This window comes from Eulemur rufifrons, chromosome 19 (genome assembly GCF_041146395.1).
Source record: "Eulemur rufifrons isolate Redbay chromosome 19, OSU_ERuf_1, whole genome shotgun sequence".
Lineage (NCBI taxonomy): Eukaryota > Metazoa > Chordata > Mammalia > Primates > Lemuridae > Eulemur > Eulemur rufifrons.
The window spans coordinates 41,550,279-41,576,907 of NC_091001.1; the positions used below are offsets into that span (position 1 = coordinate 41,550,279).

Below are 26,629 nucleotides of genomic sequence, written 5' to 3' on the forward strand. Positions count from 1 at the left end.
GAAAAGAAAAAAACTGATTCAAAGTCTTCCTTGGATACTTTTTCAAAGTGGAAATGAAAAGAAATAGTTTAGAGAAAAGAAAGAACTATGAAGAAAGAAGGCCATCAACCAGATATTTATTTGGTTCCCCCAAACTATTTAATGGTAACTAAGACTACTTATGACATATCAACACTAATAACTAAACAATCAGCTACTGCTACTGGCCTGGTTCAACAGGGGGTGGTGTCTCTTCTTTTTCTGGTGCTCCTTGTTCCACAACTTCCACAGTAGCACTTAATTCCACTGGTTCAGACACTAAAAAAAAGGCAGAAAAGAAGTTAATGATATTTTTCAGTGCACAATTTCTGCTAAGATACCCTGTTAAGAACAATAAAAAAAATCAGTATTGCACTCCTTTTTCTTCATCAAGTGTAGAAAACGTTTAAATATCAGCCGTATGTTTTATTTAGGAAACTACTCTTTCTGGTCAAGGACTAGAGTAGAAAATCACAGAAGGCTCAGAAGGAAAACCAAGAAAAAACAAGAATGATAGTTTTGCTTTTCAGAGTTAACAACAGTTAGAGTATTCATGGGGGGCAGAACTCAGATTTTTCAAATTAAAGCATTTGTTCCATTGGCTTGTCATTTCAATCAGGTGAGAACAATGACAATAATAAGAATATCAGAAATAAGTTTCAACATGTATTTTCAATTTATCTTTTTTAAAGACATACTCTTTTGAAGGTTGTGGGAAAAAGGCAAACAAAACAGTTTCTAAATCAGAGGCTATGTTATATACAAACCTTCTTTATTTTCTAGCTGCTGTGGTGCTTTTTTCTTCTTTTTATCTTCATAAATTGGCCTTTTCTTTGGCAAAGAGTCTTTTGATGGCACTTCAACACCTGAGGGATAAAAATGGAAAATTTCAGGTTTAGGCCGGGCGCGGTGGCTCACGCATGTAATCCTAGCACTCTGGGAGGCTGAGGCGGGTGGATCATTTGAGCTCAGGAGTTCGAGATCAGCCTGAGCAAGAGTGAGACCCCGTCTATACTAAAAATAGAAAGAAAGTATATGGACAGCTAAAATACATATAGAAAAATTATCCGGGCATGGTGGCGCATGCCTGTAGTCCCAGCTACTCAGGAGGCTGAGGCAGGAGGATTGCTTGAGACTCGGAGTTCGAGGTTGCTGTGAGCTAGGCTGACACCATGGCACTCTAGCCCAGGCACCAGAGTGAATCTCAGGCCACGCCCCGCCCCGCCCCCCCCCCAAAAAAAGTCTGAAAAATTAACTAACTTGCCGCACGTCTCAGAGTAAATATATGAAAACACCTGCAGATACCTACACTCTCTAAGAACACATTCTGAGCTTAATAAGTTTTACAAGATTCTAGATAATGAATGCAGTAACTCATCTTTACTTAACAATATGTCTTTCAAAGATACAATGAAACAACACTATAGGACCTTTTAATCAGATGACTTATATGAGTGCACTATGGAGGGTCTTTAATGTCAAGGTAAGACATTTGGACTTTTATTAATAGACAATAGGGAAACGAATAAGATGGCAATCATTGGGCAACACTGTGAAAAATAAGAAAAGAGATCAGGACCAGAGATGCTACTTGAGAGACTATCTCCTCCAAGCCCGTCCTAAAGACTGATGTTAAGTTCATTATTTTAAATCGTAATCTTTCTCTAATTACCATAACAAGTCTAACTACTCCTTAAAATAGCATTTCTGAGATTGGCCAATTACTCCCTGGTCAATTCCATCCCAATTTCTTCATGAGTGCTCTTAGGCTTTCAAACAGTCGCCAAATATGGTATCTGGGTGCTAACTGTACTCAAATGTGTGCTCAAGATGCCCTTCTTTGCCTGCTGCTCTGTAGTCGTGGAGGTGGGCTTTGTAAATATCTTCTTTTTTGTCAGCTGGAACAATAGTAAGTGTTGTCATATGGGGGGTATTCAAGGGACACTGGAGGAAAAAGGTGATAGTCTTCTGTGATCTGGTATGCTTTCTTGCCAAATTCCTCTGTAAGGTGCAATTTCTCCTGTACCTGCTCACATAAAGGAAGGCTGCTTTAGATCCCAGTTCCGGCAGCTTAATATCAGCCACGGCAGCCAGAGGACAGACTTCAAGCAAGCTCTGCCTACACAGCACCTCGGCTACTTATTACTGTCTAGTGAGTCATGGTGACATCTTCTTCAATGAGGTCTGTATCTTAGCACTGTTTGGGCAGGGGTCTTCCTTGGGTGATCTCAGTCCTAGGTATAGTGACTGCTCCTTATATCTGGTATTCCTGTATTCTTTGTTACTTTCTTTAAATCTTACTAAACAAGTTCCTGTTACTCCAACCCTCTGTTAAGTTCTTTATTTACACTGTCCCTGTTCAAATTACTATACGATTTTTGTCTATCAGGCCTTAATTTATCAAATGCTAAGTAAAAAAAGTACAGATTTTTTACTTAGTAAATCTGTAACCAATGTCAGAGTACAGTGAAGTCTATGGAGACATCTGTCTTTACATGTGATAATTATTAATTATACTAAGTTTTGAATATTGAATTTAGAAATAGTCTTTGCTCACACTTGTGCCAGGATTTGAACACTAGAGGAAAAAGTATGAATTCAGACACTCTCAAATTTTGAACTTTTCGTAATTCAGAGGGTGGCTGAATCAAAAAATCTCCTTACCAAAAATTTGTATTAGGTCATTGAATATGAAATGTCTGATTCCATATCAAAACATCAAACCATGCTGCTAATTCACACATAGGGTTGAGATGGATTCGCTTCCACTACAGCTTTCAGCTCATCATTATCCACCTTGGTCTCAGGTTGCCCATGTGGCTCATTTTCAAGATTAAAATCGCCAGAATGGAACTTCTCAAACCATCAACATACTGTGCAATCATTAGCCACGTCCTTCCCAAACAATTCGTTGGTATTTCGAGCTGTCTGCACTGCATTGGTTCTACAACAGAACTCATATTTGAAAATAACTAGAATTTTTGACTTATCCATGGTTTCACAAAAATTGCTCTAAAAAAAATTTGAAAGATAATCACAAGCCAAAACGTGCATTTGAAAGAATGAGGCTGTACCTTCACAATAAAAATAAAACAAGAAGAATCAAAGTGAAATGGCACAGATATCAACTGTCGTAGTACCTAAAGAAATCAGACATTTCATACTTAATAACCTAATAATTAGCACAAATGAACAGCACGGTCACATCTGTAGATAAGATTTTAAAAGTATCACCTTGTATGCAGATATACACAACATCTTATATATGGTAGGCCCTTAATAAATCAATAATGCTGTAATTGATGGGGTGAATTCAATCAAATCTTTCAATTCATTAAAGGAGTTTTTCTAGGACCCTCTTCTAAGATACACTGGACTAGGTGAATTTACCGCACCCACATGAAAGTCATTTTTAATAGCCCCCAAAATTATAACTTAATCAATTCAAATAAGTAGAGTGTTAGTGTTTGTTTTGTTGTTGCTAATGTCATTTTTTAGAGTAATTATATGACCATTTAAAGAAAACATTAAGGGTCGGGGCAGTGGGTCACATCAGTAATCTCAGCACCTTGGGAGGTCAAAGCAGGAGAACTGCTTGAGCTCAGAGTTTGAGACAAATCTGAGCAATATAGCAAGATCCTGTCTCTATAAAAAGAAAAAATTAGCCAGGCGTGGTAACACATGCCTGTAGTCCCAGCTACTCAGGAGGCTAAGGCAGGAGGATTGCTTGAACCCAGGAGTTTGAGGTTGCAGTGAGCTATGATGACATGCCCGGGCAACAGAGTGAGACACCTTGTCTCCCAAAAGAAAAAAAAAAGTGTACTTCATTTTATTTTTTAAAAAGCTATAAGGCCAGACACAGTGGCTCACATCTGTAATCCTAGCACTCTGGGGGGCCAAGGCGGGAGGATCGCTTGAGGTCAGGAGTTTGAGACCAGCCTGAGCAAGAGCGAGATCCCATCTCTACTGAAAATGTAAAGAAATTAGCTGGACAACTAAAAATATATAGAAAAAATTAACCAGGCCTGGTGGTGTGGGCCTGTAGTCTAGTCCCAGCTACTCGGAAGCTGACGCAAAGGGATTGCTTAAGCCCAGGAGTTTGAGGTTGCTGTGAGCTAAGCTGACACCACAGCATTCTAGCCCGTCTCCAAAAAAAAAAAAAAAGCTATAAAAATATAACTTTCTGAAATTCTAAGTACTGTGTTTCTCTATAGCTACTACTCCTATCTGAACATATAATGTATAATAAAGAGGTAGTCTATACTTCAGCTCTGGAACCTTGGGCAAGCTGTTTAAACTCCTTGATTCACCATTTCATCATCTATATGACGGTAATAAAAATGTCTGTAAGATTTTTATGAGTAAAAAATAGACAATGTCAAAGGTTCATTGTACTCCGAGGGTGGCAGCAGGGACGACGGACGCCGCCCTAGGAGCGGGAGCTGTCCTATCCTATGCCCTCCTCTTGCACTTCGCATTGCAACCAATAAAGGCTGTTTCTACCGTTAAAAAAAAAAAGGGGGGGGTTCATTGTAGCATAAGTTACATACTATTAATATTTACACAATAAATAGTAGCTATTGATATAATTATAGCGTAAGCACTAAAAAGACTGTAATATAAAAATCTGTGGAATACAGAAACAGGAAATTAAGGGAGGTCGCCAAATATTCTTCTCAATGGAGCAAAGACACTACTAAGATAAATGGGAAATATTATTTTTTTTTTTTTTTTTTTTTTTTAGACAGAGTCTCACTCTGTTGCCCGGGCTAGAGTGAGTGCCGTGGCGTCAGCCTAGCTCACAGCAACCTCAAACTCCTGGGCTTAAGCGATCCTACTGCCTCAGCCTCCCGAGTAGCTGGGACTACAGGCATGCGCCACCATGCCCGGCTAATTTTTTGTATATATATATTTTAGTTGTCCATATAATTTCTTTCTATTTTTAGTAGAGACGGGGTCTCACTCTTGCTCAGGCTGGTCTCGAACTCCTGACCTCGAGCGATCCACCCGCCTCGGCCTCCCAGAGTGCTAGGATTACAGGCGTGAGCCACCGCGCCCGGCCGGAAATATTATTAATAAACATGGAGAGAAAATCAAATGATATCAATTAGTTAACTTTGTTAAATGTGGTAATATGTACTAATTCTAAAAAGTAAATTATCCTTATTTATTAGATACACACTAAAGTATTTGTGGGCAAAATAATATGCTATCTTGGATTCATTTTAAAATACTCCAGGAAAAAAACTGGATGAAGGGTACAAAATAAGAATGGCAAATGTTGACAATTGTTGAAACTGGTTGACAGCTACATAGACTCTTATTTTACTATTAACTCTATTTTTGTTTGTTTAGGGGGAACTTATTTATAGACATACTATCGTTTATACATAAATATTTGTCCTAGTGTAGAAATCATCTTCTTAAACAGTAAAATTACATACCCATTCCTTACATTTATATTAAACTTTTTTACAGCATTTTCATAGAAATTCTTCTTCTGGTTCAAATCCAATTCTCCTTCTGAACATTAGAGAGACACAACTGCATGAGAGAAACATCCAGACTGTTCAGTTAACTAAGAGTAGTACTACTTACCCTGAGCTTGTAGAAGTTTAAGGGTAGCTTCAGCTCTGGCTCTGGCTTCTCTCTGGGATTTAGTTAAAAGTTTCCCTTCTTTTTTCAAGCGTTCTTTTCTTTCCTTTTCTTTTTGCTTTTTCCTTTCTCTTTTTTCTTGTTCTAATCGTTCCTATGAAAGAATAGGTCAGACAAAAATTGTATTAGCTTAATGAATTATAAAATTTAAATGTAAACAATCCAATTTTCATGCAAAGTATGCTAAGAGATTCCAAATGAAAATATTTTAAATGTTGCATGATTATTAATTATCACATTAGATTATTGGCAATGATACATAAGCAACTTCTAGTTGTACATGAGTAAATTAAGATTTTCTGTATCTCTTCATATTATTTATATCAGAACAATAAGATAATTGAATTGCCATACAACTATGAAATTTTTAGAATTAGAAGATTAGAGATATTTTATAGGAAACAGATTTTATATATTTTAGGCTAAACATAATATCAGTATTAGCAACTTCACAAAAACATACCTCTTCTTTACGCTTGGCTTCTAATTCTTCAAGTCGTTTTATACGTTCTTCCTCTTCTCTCTTCTGTCTTTCTTCTTCTTCTTTAAGCTTAGCCAGAGCTTCTTGCATAGCTTTAACAGTGGCTTTGCTAGGTCCTTTTTTCTTTTCTTTCTCTTTTTCTTCCTTTTCCCCCTTTTTTTTCTTCTTATCTTTTTTCTTTTTGTCTCCTTCATTGTCATCTACCAAAACAGAAGAGAAGCAAAATGTTTAAAGAAAAAGAAAGTCATTCCTATAGTAATGACGAGCAAAACCCAGCCATAATTCAACAACTATAATGGGGCAAGGCCGATGCCAGTAGCAGGCTAGGGTCTCTAGGCATCCTGACCACTTGAGTACAAAACAGCTCAGAATAACCCATGGTTGGCCTCCTAAGAAGTTTACAGTGCTGGTGTTGGTCTGAGTCATGCTGACCAGTATAAGAAAACAGAAAGATCCTGTCAGCAGTGAAAGGCCAATGTTGTATCTAATGTATCTCTTAATCCATGGTACCTGGGCAGAGCAGCTGGCACATTACAGATGCCTAAGTTCTACTGAATAGAATGAAACTAATTCCCACCTAAGTTTTATAGCTAGTTTCAGTTCTGTAAGATAGGGATGATGAGAACGATGTCTATTTTAAAGGAATATTAGGAGACTAAAACACAAAAATATAGATAATTATACCCCCAAAATTTTAAAGAATTAAAAAGACGCTATAAAGCTACTCTAAGGGTGTTTCTCCTCAAAGATGTCCAGATAATAAAAATTACAGTGTTTAAAAGAGGTATGTTCTAAATAAGGGAATTAGATAGAACTTTTATTTTTTTCCTAACTGGTTCTGGCACAAAAACGTGGCTCATTATTGCTTAAAAGATGTTAACTAATTTTAGTATGTTAAGTTTTTTGGTTAAACACACTATCAGTGTTAACAACTTCATGAAAACATATCTCTCTATTATGAATTTCATAGGTTGAATTGGGTGTTTAAAGACGGGGGAAAAAAGAATTCGAAGATATTATTTGACACTGAGTTATCAAAAGAAAAAAGTTTTTTGTCAGACAACTTCCAGTCTTTATCAACAGCAAGTTTTCACCGTGAAATTCTATAAAAATTCCAGTCTGTACATAAAACATTTATAAGATATTTTATGCTGTATATGTAAATGTTTAATGATAAAAATCAAGTCAAAGAGTACTTAGATGTAATTTTTTTAACGGCTTCTTACAATAAAGTACCTTTATAACCAAAGACAAATAACAAAATTACTTTGTGGCATAATGATCACAATTTAGATTAAGTAGAAATCAAAAAACCCTTTTGCTCTTTCCTCTATAGTATTACCAACCTTCTGCAGCTGTGGGAATCTCTCCTTTCTCTTCAGAAGCAGGGGTTACTCCAGTATCAAGAGTCACTTTGGATTTTACAGCTTCCTCTTCAAATTTCTTTTGAGAATCTTTTTGTTTACTCTGATCCTTTTTACCTGTTTCTAACTCTTCTTTTTCTTTCAGCTTCCGTAGTTTTGCTTTTTCTTCATCTCGTTTTTTTCTCTCGCGCTCCTTCTTTTCTGCCTTCTTTTGAGCCACTGTCTTAATTTTGAAAGAAGAGTCATCATCTTCATTCCCACTTTCGACATTAGGACCTTGCTTATTTTTTTGATTTTTTTTCTGCCCTTTTCTAGATTGTAAAAATTCATCTGATTCATCTCCACTTTCACCTGAAGAATTTACTCTGGAACGTTCTTTAATTCTTTTACTGTTACCCTCATCCTCTTCTGAACCATCCCACTTCTTATTTGATTTTTGAGCTTTCCCTTTAGCTTTTTTAGAAAGTTTATTAAAATCATCATCATCATCACTCCCAGAATATACTTCCCCTTTTGGTTTTCCAGTCTTTTTTGATTTTGAATCTTTATCTTCCAATTCTTCACTATCATTATCATCAAAACTCTGTTTTTTGCCCTTCTGTCCTTTCTTTTTTTTATCTTGTTTTGAAGTGAATTCTTCTTCATTGTTTTCTGTTGGCTAAAAAGTTTCCATTGTTAGAAATATTAACAGAATTATATTTCATTTTTTAAAAATAAATGAAACCACTCAGAATCACATGGTTAAGCAAACATTAAAAAAACCTCTCAAAATAATCTCAAAAGAGTCTTTTTTACAAGAATATATAACTCAACCAAACACTACAAAGCAGCCTTGGACTCAGACACATCTCACATTCACTGCAAATTTCAGAATCCAGGTGCTCTGAAACAAGCACTAATCACTAGTCTATATATTTACTAACTTCTTTAAATGGCATACAAACCCTAAAAGGAAAATTGAAAGAATGAAAAATATCTATCATTTCTCCATTACTTTGAGGCTTATCCAAAGTCAAGGGATGAAAAAGAAACAATATAGAGAATTGAAGGTGGAGATGGGGATCTCATCATATTTTCAAATGCACCAATTTTACAAATAGGCAATATACCATAAAATACCTTTACATTCCCATTTCTCCCTTTGGCATCAGATTTTTTTTTAAAGAGATGGGGTCTCACTCTGTTACCCAGGGTGGAGTGCAGTAGCACATAGTTCACTGCAGCCTCAAACCCCTGGGCTCCAAGGATCCTTCTACCTCAGCCTTCCAAGGGGCACCAGATTTTATATAAATTTTTAACTGACATATGTACATTTCTCAAAAGTTTCCAAATGCAGCTACCAAAACCAGCACCAGTAAGTGTGAATAGAACAAGGGACGTGAATGGGTAATTACAATCTGTCTTTCACCTTCACTGCAGTAGTTTCTCTGTCAGCTTTGATGCCTTGAGCTTCCAAAGACAATTCTTCCAGTTCTTTCAGGATATCATCTTCACTAGAAAAGGATTAAAATACATTTTGAAGCACTGGTATAGTTTACTAAGTGAACCCAGTACCAAAACTAATTAAAAAAATCAAATATATTTAAAATACACTTACTCGAAGTCCTGCTTTTTTTTCTCCTTTTTCTTTTTCCCCTTTGACTTTTGAGGTTCCTGTTCCTTGGCAGCACCAGCTCCTTCTATTTCTGCAGCCAAGGCATCAAGATCAATGTCATCCTTGGCACTTAAATGAAAACAAAGACAACCTGAATGTTACTCAAGAGCAAAATAATCTATTCCATTCAGTTTCATAGAAATTTTTATCATTTTAACTTTTTTAGTGCATTAGCAGCACACTGAGAAAAATCATTTGGCAAATTCTTTCATGAAAACTGGAGCTGTATCTACCTATCAGCCTCCCTACATCGCCTTCAATGAGCTTCTGGGTTACACTCAAACTGGAAAGAGCTATAATGAAAGAGCTCCCATTAAAAAAATCTGGGTAATCAAGAAAAGGAAAATAACTTTTGTAGATACCAACACTTTTTTATGTGTCTGAATAGTGTTATTTGTAAAATGAAGAGAACTTAAAAGATAAAACAAGTCTTATTTCTTGACTATTGATAACACCACCTAAATATTTGGACCCTTGTGCATTTTTACTTGGAATAGGAGAAATTTTAGAGCAGGAAGGGACTTTAGATATCATCTAGTCTATTACCTCATTTTATCGACAGGAAAAGTAAAATGCACAAAGCTTGAATGCCTTGAGAAAAACATGACTATATACTCAAATCTAAATGAATTAGTTATGATTCATTAAATAAAACACATGAAACAACCAAAAATCCAGAACCAAACCTGCTCACAAATCTTTCATATTTCTGGTTTCATTTCTGGTTCCATCTCACATTGTCCTCATCTACCAATATTATGTGGAGTAAATCAAATTGAGTTCCAGCTAAAACCTACAGAAAACCAAGGAGGTCAGTCAGTCTGAAATGCCCAGTAGCAAATGTAGATGAATCCAAATGAATGACACAAGAAAACAACTCGTGAAACATGGCCCTTACAGATGGATGTGTTATATAGAGATGGCTTTATTTCAGCAAGCAGAATTTTAAAGAGAAATAAATAACTTCTAACCATATGATAAATACAATTAAAAGATTATATAGCAAGATATAGAATTGAGGATATAGAATTTATCTTCAAGGAGCTTAGCAGGGGAGACAGACAGCAAATTAGTAAACCATAAATTGCAAAATGCTAAGTGCTACCAAGTAAAAGAATTTTAATGCTTTTATAAATAGTTGGCCAGAACTGAAATGTGTTCCATCTCGTCCGATATTTTAGACAGTTTAACACTCAACTGCTGCAGTGTTGGTGGTGACTACCTACAGCACCAAATCGAAAAATGGGAAAGTCATTCCCAGAAATGGGAAGCTTCTTTGCAAAAGAGCAGCCTTGAGCAAAGTACTGAAAGAAGAGCAGAAGGTAGCCAGGCAAAGGGGGTAACACATATCAGACACAGTAAGTACAAAAACCTAAAGGCAACAAAGTACCTCAAGAGGGCTTACAGAAGGGTATGTCAACCATCTAAGAAGTTTCTGTGCATTATTTATTTCTTGACCCCATACAAGATATAGGGAACCAGAAACTGAGGGTGGAAGCTAGGCAGTGTATTTTTTGCAATATTTCCAGGTGATTGTGCACCAGACCTGAACACTGTCATTCTTCTTTCTTCTTTCTTTACAGATGAAGTAACTGAGGCACAGAGAATTTGCCAGGATCACAAAAAACAGGCCTGGGATTTGAACCCAGGAAGCCTGATTCCATAGTCAGAGCTCTTAACGCTGCTGACATAATCAAATTTGCATTTTTAGAATGCTACCTCTGCTATGTATGAGTGGCAGGACTGAATCATGACCAGTGGCAGGAAGCAGGGAGACCAGTTAGGGAGCTTTTGTAGTAACTGTGATGAGAAACAATAAGCACCTGACTTGTATCAGTGGCAGGCAAGATGTGAGTCAAATACTAAGGGATCACATCAGCAACACTTAAGTGATTGACTGGATGCATATAAAGGAGTAGGCTCACATACATCCTGAGACATCTGGGAACTGCCCCTGCTTGGGCCAAAGCTATTCCATTAAAATTTTATTGCTGTGCTTTTAAAAATAAAAATAAAAAATTTTTCAAAAAAAAGAAAGCAAATAGAAAAAAAAAATCACGGACAATTCTTAGGTCTCATCAGGTAAAAAGATGCTAAGTCTGCCCAAATATCTCCCAGGAGTATTCCCAAAGGCATCTCTGCGAACATCTCATACTATAGCAGCTTCTAAGAAGTGGGTGTAAAGGAAGGTTGAAGCTTGGCACCTCACTTCTAAAAATTTGTCAGCCCTCGCCCAAACTATATTTGCATCATCAAAACAGCTCAAAGAATCTTCTTGTGGCTGGCTATATTTCTGGAGTATTCATCAACAAACATCTCTACGGTAACTGTATATAGGACTACATTTGAATGCTGTTACTTCTGAAAGGCTTCTTCTGAAAGGCTTTATCTTAACCATAAAAGATAAAGTTTTTGAGTGTTTATCGTATAAGTCAGACATTGTGCTGACCAACCACTAAACATACTGTATATTGTCACTTAATACTCATAACAATTCTATAAAATGAAGCTTAATGATGATAAATAATTTACAGAAGATCACCCAACTAGAAAGTACACCAAGAATTCAAGCCCAAATCTGACACCATATTACACTGCTTTCCTAGAAAATGGGAATCTAGTTTCTGAATTACTTGTTTGAAAAATTCAAACACAGTTATGAAATTTATCAAATACAGTATGACTGAACACTCTTAACCTCAAAGGTTTCTAATGTGTTCCTTCAATGTGTATTTCCTCCAAATTATGTAGACAGGCAAAAGATTTAGAATAAGTCAACACAATAGTGAAGAAGGAACAAAGCTGGAGAACTCATTACCCAATTTTAAGACTTACTATAAAGCTACTATCAAGTGGTATTGGTGTAAGAACAGACATACAGATCAATGGAATTGAACAGGCAGCCCAGAAATAGAGCTTTGAGAAGGGTATTGGTATAAAAATGAAAACACAAATGACAGACTGGGAAGAAATTTGCAAAACACTACTGGCTAAAGGACCTGTATGCAAAATGTATAAAGAACTCTTAAAATTTAACAAAAACAACGCAATTAAAATATGGGCCAAAGATCTAAACACTCACCTCACCAAAAAGATACAGAAACGGGGGGGGGGGGGGGAAGTGAATTAAAAAAAAAATGCTCAACATCATGTATCATTAGGGAAATCCAAATTAAAACAAGCAAATAGCACCACACACCTATCAGAATGGCGAAAATCCAAGAAACTGACAAAACCAACTGCTAGTGAGAAAGCAAAATGGCCAATTCTACTGGGGCAGGACATAGACAAAATAAACCAGGAGCCAGAAAATAAGGAAGTGATTTAAAAACAACCCAAAAAAAAGGTCCAAAACAGGCTAGGTATCTCGCCTATAATCCTAGTACATTGGGAGGTGGAAGGATTGTGGAAGGATTGCTCAAGGTCAAGAGTTCAAGACCAGTGTGAGCAACACAGGGTCTCTATAAAAAAAAAAAGTAAAAAGTAAACAAAAAACCCAAACACACACACAATGTTGAGTATTTAACAAAAAGATGTATGAACCACTGAACAGCTTCCAGTGGTCAATGGGAGCAATAAATTTATTAATTAGAGGAACAAATTAAATAACAGTATTAAATTTTAAATTATAAGCGAAAGTATAAAATAATTTCCAGAAGTCCATACTCATAGAGATAAATGATTAAAGAAAAAACTGGAGAACAGATAAATGTGTGCAGAAGAAAGCTAAATAAACTTTGCAGAATTCCACCTTCACGGAGTAATTTCCCACTCCTAAAGTATGGGCTGTGTATTGTGACTTCTTTCCAAAGATCACAACATGGAACGAGAGTAACTTTACAGTGTAGAAATCTGACAAACATTACTTCAGCCAAATGATCAACACTGACATCAGTAATATGTTGAAATCTGTGAAACTATCACCAACAAGACAAACCTAAGGAGAAATGACTACTAAATGTAATGTGGTGTCCTGTATACGATCGTGGAACAGATACAGGACCACAGATTAAAACTAAGGAAATCTATACAAAGTATGCACTTCAGTTAATAATATACCAATATTGGTTCCTTAATTGCAACGAATGTACCATGCTAATATATTAATAATAGAGAAAACCAGGCATGGGGTATACGGAGACTCTGCATTATCTTCACAATCTAAAACTTCTGAAAATTAAAGTTTATTTTTAAAAAACTGAGGGGAGAAAGCCATCATATCACACACAGTCACTCCAAAGAAAATAAAACAGTTAAATCTAACAAAATGTGTATAGGATTTTTATATGGAAAGTTACAAAATGCTGATAAAAGAAATCCAAGATGACCTAAATTAATGGAGAGACATACCATGTTCATGGACTAGAAGACCCAACACAATAAACAATAATCTTCCCCAAAATGGCATATAGATGTAACGCAATTCCAATAAAAATCCCAGCAGGATTTTTGAGATATAACCCATATAGACAGGGTTACTCTAACATTTATGTGGAAAGGCAAAGGAACTAGAATGGCTTAAAACAATTTTGAAAAAAGAATAAAATGGGAAGAACCACTTTACCAGATTTCAAAATTTAACATATAGCTACAATAACTAAAACTGTATGGTACTGGCAAAGGAAAAGACATAGATCCAGAGAATAGAAGAGAGAACCTAAAAATAGCCCCACAGAAGTATGGCCAACTAATTTTTGACAAAAGGTACAAAGGCAATTCAATATAGGAAGGTTAGCCTTTTCAACAAACAGTGCTGGAGCAAACAGACATTGATACACACAAAAATATGAACCTCAATCTCACTTCTTACACAAGAGAGAACTCAAGATACATGTTTAAGTTAAACATAAAAACATAAAACTTTCAGGAATAGAAAATCTTCAGGATCTAGCACTAAGAGCTAAGACTTGAAATTAAAAGCATAATCCAAAAAAAAAAGGAACTCATCAAAACTTAAAACTTCTGCTGTGTGAAAGATCATGTGAAGGAAATGAAAAAGCAATCTACAAAAGTGGGAGAAAATATTTCCCAAGTCACATCCTTGAAAACAGACTAATATCTAGAATACATTAAAAACTCTCAAAACTCAACAGTAAAATCCAAACAATCCAATTAGAAAATGGGCAAAAGGCATGAAAAGACAATCCAATGAAGAGTATATACAGATAATGAATAAAAGACATTCTACAGCATTAGGTATTTGTGAAATACAAATTAAAACCACAATGGGATATCACTACATACCAATCAGAATGCCCTCCTCCCACAAAAATAGTGATAATAACCAATACTGATAAGGATATAGAGGAACTGGATCATTTATACACTGCTACTAGAAATATAAAATGGCATGGCCACTCTGGAATATATTACATCAGTTTCTTGTAAAACTAAAAATATACTTACCGTATAATCCAGCAAATGCACTGTTGCACATTTATCCCTAAATAACAAAATTTTATGTTCATGGAGAAACTTGTAGACAAATGTTTGTAGCAACTTTACTTGCAATAGCCAAAAACTGGAACCAAACCCCGAGTCCTTTTAAGGTCAATAGTTGAACAAACTGTGGCTTACTCTCGTTTCATGGCATACTATTCAGCAATTAAAATGGAATGACCTATTGATATATGCAACAACTTGGAGGCATCTCAAGAGAATTATGCCAAGTAGAAAGTGGCCAACCCCAAGAGGCTACATACATGATTCCATTAATACAACATTTTTGAAAGGACAAAATTTTAGAAATGTAGAACAGATTTGTGGTTACCAAGGGTTAGGGACAGGCAGGGGAGGGAGGGTGTCCAGGAGGAAGATGGGTGTGGTTACAAATGGACAACATGAGTAATTCTTACAGTGATGTTCTACATCTTGATTGTGGGAGAATTACCCAATCTTACACATGTGATAATACTGTATAGAACTAAATACATACACACACACACACACACACACACACACGAGTACAAATGAAACCAGGCAAACCTGATCAATGGATTGTATCAATGCCAATATCTGGGTCCTGACATTTTAGTACAGTTCTGTAAGATGTTATCATAGGGGTAAACTGGGTAAAGGGCACACAGATCTCTCTGCAATATTCCTTACAACTGCATGTGAATCTACAATTATCTTCAAATAAAAGTTTAAGTTTTAAAAAGACACTGTTAACAAAATGAAAAGGCAAACCACAGAAACAAAATAATGTGCAATACATATATCTGATGAAAGATTTGTCTATGATATAAAGAACTCCTACAAGCCAATATTAACAAACAACACAAATTTTTAAATGGAAAAATGATTTGAACAGACACTTAACCCATGAGATGCAAGAATGGCAAATAAATACTTAGCAAGATGGTCAGTACTACTAGCTAATAAGGAAATGTAAATCAAAACCACGATGAGATATCACTACACAGCCACTAAAATGACAACAATTAAGGACTGATAATCCAAGTGTTAAGAGAGGATGTGGAGCAAATGTAACTCTTACATATACCTAGAGGGGATACAAAAATGGCACAGCCACTTTGGAGGAGACAGTTTGACAGCTTCTTAAAATTAAATATACACTTACCATCCTACTCACCAGCAATCCCACTCCTAGGTATTTACCTAAGAGAAATGAAAACATATGTCCACACAAAGACTTGCACTCAAATGTTCACGGCAGCTTTATTCATAACCATGAAAAGCTGGAAACAATCCAATCATCTACCAGATAATTTATAAACAAGTTGTCATATATCCACACAATGGAATACCATTCAGCGATAAAAGAACTAATGCTACAAGCACTAACATGGATGAATCTCAAAAACATTATACTGTACTAAGTGAAACCCAATCAGCCAATAAAGACTACATATGCTATCATTCTACTTATATGAATTTCTAGAAAAAGCAAAACTATAGTGAAAAAAAATAAAAACAACAACAAAAACTACAGGGATTACTGGTTAAAATCCACTTGTAGGGAGAAAGGATTCTCTACAAAGGGTCATGAGGGTACTTTTTTGGGATAACAGAAATATTCTACATTATGATTGTAGTGAAGCAGGCAGAGTTGTATATATTTATCAAAACTCATCAACTACATGCTTAAAATTTGTGAATTTTATTTTATGTCAATTATACCTCAAAAAATGTTAAATTTGAATTTCCAGGAATACAATAAAAACAGTTAAGTTACAAAGTGTATTTAACAGAGTTTACTAAAAACAGTTAAAATTATGCAAGACTAATTTAAATCATTTATCCATTTTTATAAGTTATGAAAACAAGAACAAATCTATAATCTTTTTCTAATATCTTAATTTCTTTTTTTAACCTGAAAGAGACTCTATAGGTACTAATATTTTAATTTCAATTAACACAGTAATGCATAGTTAAAATGATATTACTATCATGGAATCTTTTAGAGACACATTATTTATTTCTATCTCTCACCACTTAAAAAAATCAACTCAAAATAGATTAAAGACTTAAATGTAAGACCCCAAACTACTAAACTATTATAGGAAAACACTTCATAATATTGTTTGAATAAGACCTCAAAAGCACAGGCAATAAAAGCAAAATTAAACAAATACAGCAAAGGACACAATTAACACAGTGGGGAGACAACATATAGATAATGCAAGAAAATATTCACAATCTATGCATCTAACAAAGCCTTAATATCTAGAGTATGTACAAAACTCAAAATAGCAGAGTTTGGGGAAACAAGACAAATCATCAAGACTTAGAAGTGACAGAGGGCTTGAGACTGGCATGTTCCTAAATAAAGATCATAAACATTCATTATTTTTAAAAAACTCAAAATAACAATAGCAAAAAAAAAATCTGATTAGAAAATGGGCAAAAGATCCAAATAGGACATTTCTAAAAGGACAAATTGCCAACAGGTATTTTTAAAAAATATTCAACATCCCTATTATCAGGGAAATGCAAATCAAAACCACAATGAGATATCACTTCACTGTAGTAAGAATGGCTATCATCAAAAAGACAAAAAGTAAATGCTGGCAAGGATGCAGAAAAAGGGAAACTCTTATATATCATTAGTGGAAATGTAAATAAATACAGCCACCATTGACAATATAGAGGTTCCTTAAAAAATTAAAAACAGAACTACCATATGATCCAACAATTCCAACACTGGATATATATTCAAAGGAAATGAAATCACTATGCTGAAGAGATGTCGGCACTCCCATGTTTACTGCAGCACTAACAGCCAGGATACGAAATCAGCCTAAGTGTCCATCAACAGATAAATGGATAAAGAAAATGTGGCATATATACACAATGGAAAACTATTTGGGCACAAAAAAGAATGAAATCCTGTCATTTTTAACAACATGTATGAACCCAGAGGACATTATGTTAAGTGAAATAAACCAAGCACAGAAGGACAAGTATCAAATGATCTCACTCCTACGTGGAATCAAAAAAAGTTGATCTCGTAGAAGTAGACAGTAGAACCGTAGTTACCAGAGGCTGGGGAGACTAGAGAGGAAGGAGGATCAGGAGAGATGCATTACAAAATTACACTTAGATAGGAAAAATAAGTTCTGGTGTTCTATTGCACAGCAGGATGACTATAGTTAACAATAACATATCGTATACTTCAAAATAGCCAGAAGAAAGGATTATGAATGCTCTCACCACAAAGAAATGACAAGTGTTTCAGGTGACAGATATGTTAATTACCCTAGTTTGATCATTACATAATGTACACAGATACTGAAACATCATACTGTAACCCATAAATATGTACATTATATGCCAAAAACAAAACTTATATTTAAAAAGTTGTATAAAAACTGTATTTCTCTGTGCAGGCATGTACTCAACTTTGGTGATTGGCTTTTGGAATAATAAAAATCAGATGTAAAAATAAAAAATAAGACAAGTACTCCATTTTGAGACCAATATAGTATAAACCCTCTTAAAGACACATTACAAAAAATGTTCACTGCAAAGAAATAAAAGGAAAATTAACCTCATGTACAAATCTTTCAATTCCAAACTTAGCAAATTTCATTTAATAATGACATTCATTTTCCACTGAAAACTTGCCTAATGAATGTAAAGTTAGACAAGAAACACAGGAAATCCAACTCCTTTCCAAATTATTCCATCACTGAAAATCTCCAAGATTTCTAAGACTCTTCCTTACCAGCCCCTCTTCTCCAGTGCCTCTTTTCCTGCTGTAGAAGTTTTAAAACCTGGCCCAACATTTCTCTGATACTATAAGAGGTTGGGGTCTATGTCCCATTCCCTTTAATGTGGGGGCTCTGTGACTGCTTGCTCAATAGAATATGATACAAATTACGTTATAGTTTCTGGGCCTCAGACTTAAACTGGCAGTTCTACTTCCTGTCTCTTGGAATGCTCATTGACAAGCTAATTAGGATGTCCAGGTCACATGGAAAGGTCAAATATAAGTGTTCCAGTGGACAGCTCCAGCTCAGGTCCCAACCAATATCCATCATCAACCACCAGAAGTGAGCAAAAAAGTGAGGAAGTCTTTAAGAAGAGTCCATTTACAGCCACTACCTTACGGTAACTACAAAAGACCCCAAGCATCCCCATATTTCTTCCTATTGCTAATAAATACCAGGGCCTGCAGTAATGGAAAGCATGTTTGTAGAAGGATGTAAAATCCATCACCCCACTCCCAGGCTGACAAACATAAATCGTCCAAAATCTTGATGTGCTGAAGGAAAGAAAGGTAATGCACAACCCTTTCCGCTTTACTTTGGTTGCTGCTCCTCCTCCTCCCAAAACTCTAAATAATAGCAAACGAGGAAAAGCATTAAGAGGGAATCCTATTCTTTACCTGAGCAGTACCAGCAGCAATAAGGAAAATGGGGAAATCCAGTCCTGCCTTCTCTACAAGTTGCCTTTTGGCATCTCAATTCCCGCAACCTCCATCTCTTCTTAACCAGCACATCCTTGATCATCAACAGTTACATATACAAAAAGGAAAAATAAATAAAAGAAAGAAAAGCCCAGGAGTCACTGTTCCTCACTAGCCCCCACCACTTGTAACCACAAATCCCAACAGTTCTCACTCTCCACTCCCTCAGTGGAGTTCTGTCTCAAGTACTACAACCCATTAAACAATTAAAAACTACGTGTCAAAAAAAAAAAAAAAAAAAAAAGAAACCCCCAAAACAAAAACCTTCCCACCTCACAACTTCCTTATTAAGTCTTAACTCCTTTAAAGAGGATATGAAACCATACTATTATATCATACAATGGGATGCAAAGGGAAAGTATCTTATCACCCTCCACAAAATTCAACCTAATCCCTTATTTTCTAAATAGATGATAAAGTGACATTGATAATAAAGAGCAAGTACAAGCACCATCTTGTAGATCCCTCCAATGTACACATCCTAAATTCACACGTATTACAGATTCCAACGTGTCTAATCATCAAATCAGTCTACAGCAGCTTTTGCAGACCAGAGCAACCTCAATGGGGGTCCGGGGGGAGGAACAGAGGGTTACGGGCAATTTCAGAAGCCTGAAAATTCTCTCTAGTAACTTGTGATTTGTTTTATCTGTTTGTTTTAAATTTTAATTTAATGATAAAGATTTAAGATGATTATGAATAGCCTCCTTATTACAGTATACTGTCAAGAACACCAACCCAAGCTTTTGTTTACAACTACCCCCCCAATAGGTATTTCAGGTTCATAAAAAAGATCAGATGCATATTTAATACGTAAATTAAACCTTCTTGTCAAGAAAAGGTACTGTAATATTAACTAAAAGAATGGAACAAGCTGGGCGTAGTGGCTCATTCCCATAATCCCAGCACTTTGGGAGGTGGGACGATCACTTGAGGTCAGGAGTTTGAGACCAGCTTGAGCAACATGGTGAGACCTCATCTCTACAAAAAAAAAAAATAGATAAAATTAGCCACGGATGGGTGGTTCATGCCTGTGTCCCAGCTACTTGGGAAGCTGAGGCAGGAGGATCACTTGAGACCAGGAGTTTGACGTTGCAGTGAGTTATGATCATGCCACTGTTCTCAGACAACAAAATGAGACCCCGTCTCCACAAACAAATAAAAAAAAAACCACCATGTAGATTCAACAAAGCAGTGCAAGCCTTCACATTGATGCTGCAAAGCAGAACTTTATAAAATTTTGTATGTTACTATTTGATATAAGAATACTTCAGGTTTCATAATTGCAAACGAGACAAGTTTACATGCAGTATTATGTCTGTAGAGATATATAAGCAGTATCAATAAAAATTTAGACCAACATTCTCAAACAAACATCTTATGAAAAGATATAACTTACTCTAAAATAACTGATCACATGATAACTACTCAATTAAAGTGAACTCATAGTCTCTATATTCTGCAGAAGTGACTCTGGTCCTTAATCACTGTTAAAGGATTATTCCCACTTAATTTATCTGACACATTAAAGTCACAATATTTATAGCCAAATAAATGCTAATAAAATTTTTGATGCAGACAACTACTTTCAGGAGAGGGTATTTCTAAACAACCAACTTGCTGAACACCACCATCATTAGACTGGTCTGGCTGCAGCTGTGTACAGAATTATTGGCCATATAGTAGCAATTATTGGCCATGTACATTCTTTATTGTGACCCCTTAGTACTCTAGAGACATAGAAACACATAGCATATTCCTATTCCTTCCAATCTGGCATGCTCTCCTCATGGTACATTTAATTAGAAAGTGATTTTAAAGACACACATACAATAACTTTAAGAAGCCAATTTGAAATCTCAGGGGTGGTACTCCCAGACTTAACCTAAGCTCCATGTTCTCCCTTCAGCTCCTCACTCTGCATTATTGGTGTTTATGCTTATTTGCTACATTAAAGTGCAAAGTAAGGTTGCTGAGAACACTCCATTTTGTATGTCCAATTCATCTCTCTATCTTCTACAACTAGCAACCAGCAGAGTATGTTAGACATTCCTAACAGGCACTATTAAATAAACAAAAAGCCATATTCTGGAATGGCAACAACAACTTTAATACAATAGGCAAGGCTCACCAGTTTCAAACACAACAGTTTAATAAACACCATGTATACCACTATAATGATTACTATACTATTGATCATGGTAAAACTTCCAAATTGAATTTTCTGAAGCAATAAATTCAAACACCAGTTTAAAAATACCTCTGAGAGTAAAAGTACAATGACATTTCATTTACCTGACAACACAGACAAGGATTCTACTGTATAAATTTTCCAAATGAATGAAAATTCATGCACTTCATGCATAGTTTTTTAAAATTCATGTTTAATATGTAAATGTTTTTTATACCTGATCATATAATTTCCTGAAATATTTCCAAATGTCTGAGAGGTTGTACTGATATAATGAGGAGAAGGGAGGGGGCAGAATACGGGTGAAACAGGTCATCTATTAATCGAGAATATTTAAAGCAGGCTGATGGACACGTGTTTGTTTATTAGACTATTCTACTTGTATACATGTTTGAAATTTTTCACTGAAGAAAATTCACTACAGTAATTAAAACTGTGGTACCAACATAAAGATAGACATACAGACCAAAAGAATAAAACTGAAAGTCCAGAAATAAACCCATCATCTATTGATTTGACAAGGGTGCCAAAAACATTCAATAGGGAATAAAACAGTCTCTTCAACAAATGGTATTAGGACTAGATATCCACATATAAAGAATGCAAATGGATCCCTACATCATACCATATACAAAATTTAACGCAAAATGGATCAAAATCCTAAATGTAAGAGCTAAAGCAATAAAACTCTTAAGAAGAAAACACACAGGTAAATCCTCACGACCTTGGATTTGGCAACAGATTTTAGATAAAACACCAGAAGTACAAGCAACAAAAGAAAAATTAGATAAACTAAACTTCATCAAAATCAAAAACTCGTGTAGAGTGGAAAAACAAGCACCACATATATTCACCATCAAATTGGTACTAATTGATCAACACTTACATGCACATATGGAAGTAAAAATTCCACGGGTATCGGGCTGGTGGGAGGGGGAGGAGGGGATGGGTATGTTCACACCTAATGGGCATGGTGTGCACTCTCTGGGGGATGGACACGCTTATAGCTCTGACTTGGGCAATGCAAAGGCAACATATGTAACCTAAACGTTTGTATCCCCATAATATTCTGATATAAAAAAAAATTAGGAAAAAAGACAAAAAAAAAACTTGAAAGGAAACCATTGAGACAGTGAAAAGAACCTACAGAATGGGAGAAAGTATTTGCAAATCATGTATCTGAAAAGGGTCTATACAAGTCAGATGATATTTCAAGACCTCTTACAACCCAACAACAAAAAGACAACCCAATTAAAAACTGGGCAAAAGACTTGCATAGACATTTGTCCAAAGAAGATATAAAATGGCCAGCCAAGAGATGTTCAGTATCATTAGTAACTAGAGAAATGCCAATCAAAATCACAATGAGACATCATCTTACAACCACTAGGGTAGCCATTAAAAAAAAAAAAAAAAATGAAACAAAAGTGTTGTGAAAGATGTAAAGAAACTGGAACCCTTGTACATTGCTGGTGGGAATGTAATATGGTATAGCTGCTACAGAAAAGAGTTTGGCTATGTTTCAAAAATTTAAACATAAAATTACCATATGACCCACCAATTCCACTTCTAGGATGAACCTCAAAAACATCATACTAAGTGAAAGAATTCAGATACAAAAGGTCATACATGGTATGGAGCCCATGTATATGAAATGTCCAGAATAAGCAAATCAAAAGATATAAAGTAGATTAGTGGTTGCAGGGGCTTGAGGGAGGGGGAAATAGGGAACGACTGCTTAATGGCTACAAGATCTTTGGGGATTAGATAGAGGTGATCGCACAACACTGTGGATGCACTAAATGCCACAGTATAATACATTTTAAATAGTTTACATAAAATTATATTTTTACATTTATGTAAAAAGTCACAAAATTGATTACATATTTCATACTCAGTCAGAATAGGAGAAATTAACAAAATTTAACATTTCATTCATCATTCAGAAGTGGTAAGTTTATAGGCTTGCAAAATGATTATTTGTCCTTACACCAAACAATAGTACAGAATGCAGCTGCCACTTATGAGACTCTCTAATAAATGTCCCTCCATTATAATTATCAATAGGCTGAGATAACCAAGCTTTGAGAACTCATTAAGTTTAGAGAGCATAAAGGCAAGATTTACAAAGAAAAAAAAAAGAGCAGTAACCTAAGCCAGAAACCTATAAGTCTAACTTTTAAAAATTATAAGCTACACCACAATGAAATGTAGTGTGAATCTTGTTTGTAATTTGGTTTGAACAAACCAACTGTGAAAAGCCATTCTGGAACTAACAGTGGAAATTTGAAATATGGGCTGGAAATTAGATTTTAGAGAATTTGTGTTAATTATGTTAGGTGGGATAAAGACTTGGTGGCTATACAAGAAAACAGAAAATGTCATGATGTCTATAAAATACATATAGCAAAAATGAGGTCAAAGACTAGTAATGATTATTAATAAATCTAGGTGATGAGCATATGGGAGTTCATTATACTATTCCCTGTACTTTTCTGTGTTTGAAATTTTTAAAGAAATTATGAGTTGCACAAACAAAAAGTAAACTTTAGCCTGAATCAGGTACCTACTACTTTGACTCATAATTTTTAAAGTCTGGGAAGGTAGTGGCTTACCAACACTTCATTTTTTAGGACTTCTGTTAGCTATTATTAATAAAAGGTCTAAAAGAGGAAATCACTTTTCATAATTATTTTGACCTTAGAGCAAATTAAATTCCTAAGAAAACAGAAAATCCACCAAATACATGCCTATTTTTTCTAGTTTCAGTCCTGACAAGTAATGCCTTTTGGAATAGTGACATCCAACCCTAAGTAATAGGTCACTGACCTGGAGTGGGAGATTATAAAGTACAACTGAAATGTTGTACAATAACACTACTGTCCCTATATTGTTTTACGGGCATTAAATGTTGCCTTTATATATGCAAGGTAAACAAAAGAGAAAAGAAAAGAAACAGCATACATAAATTCTAACCCCAGTATTAAAGGAAAAAAATAAAAGAAAAAAAGCAAGAAAAATAAAGCATGGCAGATCACCTGAGGCCATGAGTTCCAGGCTGCAGTGAGCTATGATTGTGCCACTGCACTCCAGCCTAGGCAAGAGAACAAGACCTTATCTCAATCAATCAATCAATAAGAAAAGTGACAGTAATGATAGTAACAAGTATTGACCAGGGTATGGAGAAACTGGAACCCTATACACTATTGGTCGTTATGTAAAATGGAGCAGCACTTTGGCAGTTCCTGAAACAGTTAAACACAGAGTTACCCTATGACCCAGAAATTTCATTCCTAGGTATATATCCAATGGACTTAAAAGACTATATCCACACAAAAACTTGTACAATGATGTTTATAATAGTATTATTCATAATACCTAAAAAGTGTTAGCAACTCCCATGTCTGTTAATTGATAAATGTATAAATAAAATGTGGCGGCCGGGCGCGGTGGCTCACGCCTGTAATCCTAGCACTCTGGGAGGCCGAGGTGGGCGGATCGTTTGAGCTCAGGAGTTCGAGACCAGCCTGAGCAAGAGTGAGACCCCATCTCTACTAAAAATAGAAAGAAATTATATGGACAGCTAAAAAAAATATATATATAGAAAAAAATTAGCCGGGCATGGTGGTGCATGCCTGTAGTCCCAGCTACTCGGGAGGCTGAGACAGGAGGATCGCTTAAGCCCAGGAGTTTGAGGTTGCTGTGAGCTAGGCTGACGCCACGGCACTCACTCTAGCCTGGGCAACAGAGTGAGACTCTGTCTCAAAAATAAATAAATAAATAAATAAAATAAAATAAAATGTGGCATCTTCATATAACGGAATCTTAGAGCACCTAGTTCTAGACTTAGAAGAAATTCCAGTACAGTATCATCAGTCACATCCATTGGCTTCACCATAGCTCCATACTAGAAACCTAATGACTTAAATTTAATAAAGTTGAGTTAAAACGGTAAACAACTGTATTATTCAGGGGCTGTTACACAAAGTTTCTGGCTCGAATAAAGCTTCAGAAACATAAAAACCAAGTAAGTATTTTATATCTCAGTATAAGAGATATTTTGGATCACCAAAGAGAGATTTGAAAACCAATGATACTAAAAAATGACTGACACCTGGGTGAAAAGAAGGGTCTCATCCAAAAGAACATATCTAAAGTTTCATATATCATGTCTAAAAGGGGAAAGAATTAAACATTAAGTCATCTTTGCTTTCACTTTAAACAGCCAGGCTACTAGATATGCAGTTATTCAATTAAGGTTAAGGGAGAAACAAATTCTTTAAAGAAGTTTTGGCCCTGATTCACCTATGGAAAATAGCTGCCATTTTTCTATTCTCCCTCTTTCTTTGTTATGCCCTTAATCTTTAACAGTTACTTCACCAGTGAAGATCCTACACAGATACTAATTTTTCTTTGGAAAATCTGTATTTTGGAATATCAGGATTTAAGTACAGCACAGTGTAAAAAAACCACAGGTTGTGGAGTCAGGCTTGGCTTAATACCTGAAAGGCTCTAAGCCTCATGCACATTATCATGCTAAATCCCAGTTTCCTCTTCTACATATAATTTTTTTTTCCTCTTAGAGACACAGTCTCACTCTGTTGCCTGGGCTAAAGTGCAGCGGCATCATCATAGCTCACTGAAGGAAGCCTCAAACTCCTGGGCTCCAGCGATGCTCCTCCCTCAACCTCCCAAGTAGCTGGGACTACAGGAGGGAGCCACAGCACCCAGCTTTATATAGTTCTTATATCCACTTTTCCCTTCCTCCCAGATTCTCAAACTATTTACAGCATGGTTTTTGGTTCTACATTCATAATTAAAAATATGTAACTATTGTGGGCACTACTAGGGCAAGTATTATACTATAATATTGTAATAAATATTGTTGAACAAAATACCTGTATATTTTTATACTATAAGTTCTCAACAGTACATAGTTGTCACAAGGCATAAATTACAAAGGGAGAGAAAAAGTTATATATATATTACTAAATAAAACGTGAATTCTGTTGTAATGTCTTCAATTTTCTCCCTGCTCTTCCCCTGTTTATACCATTTTATTACATATAATCACAAACAGAATTAAGTCACAATTTAGTCCTCACTCTTTAGACAACTATTTTTTTTTAACAATAACAAAGTTCAAGCCAGGGGTGGCTCACGTAATCCCTAGCATTCTGGGAGGCCAAGGTGGGAAGATTACTTCAGGCCAGAAGTTCCAGATCAGCCTGAGTAAAAGCGAGACCCCACCTCTACTAAAGAAATAGAAAAAATTAGCCAGGCACAGTGGAGCACACCTGTAGTCCCAGCTACTCAGGAGGCTGAGGCAGGA

General features: G+C 35.6%; 1 protein-coding gene across 1 annotated transcript in view; it reads right to left on the minus strand.

Annotated features, from left to right (window-relative positions):
- Window positions 1-26,629, minus strand: part of EIF5B (eukaryotic translation initiation factor 5B) — a 62,796-nt gene that overhangs the window by 30,786 nt on the left and 5,381 nt on the right. The window contains exons 2-8 of the mRNA XM_069494704.1: window positions 9,116-9,241; window positions 8,927-9,011; window positions 7,501-8,176; window positions 6,137-6,354; window positions 5,617-5,767; window positions 786-884; window positions 208-297 (exon numbers count right to left, since the gene is read on the minus strand). Coding sequence (XP_069350805.1) covers window positions 208-297; window positions 786-884; window positions 5,617-5,767; window positions 6,137-6,354; window positions 7,501-8,176; window positions 8,927-9,011; window positions 9,116-9,241 — 1,445 coding nt within the window. The remainder of the gene's footprint in view (window positions 1-207; window positions 298-785; window positions 885-5,616; window positions 5,768-6,136; window positions 6,355-7,500; window positions 8,177-8,926; window positions 9,012-9,115; window positions 9,242-26,629) is intronic.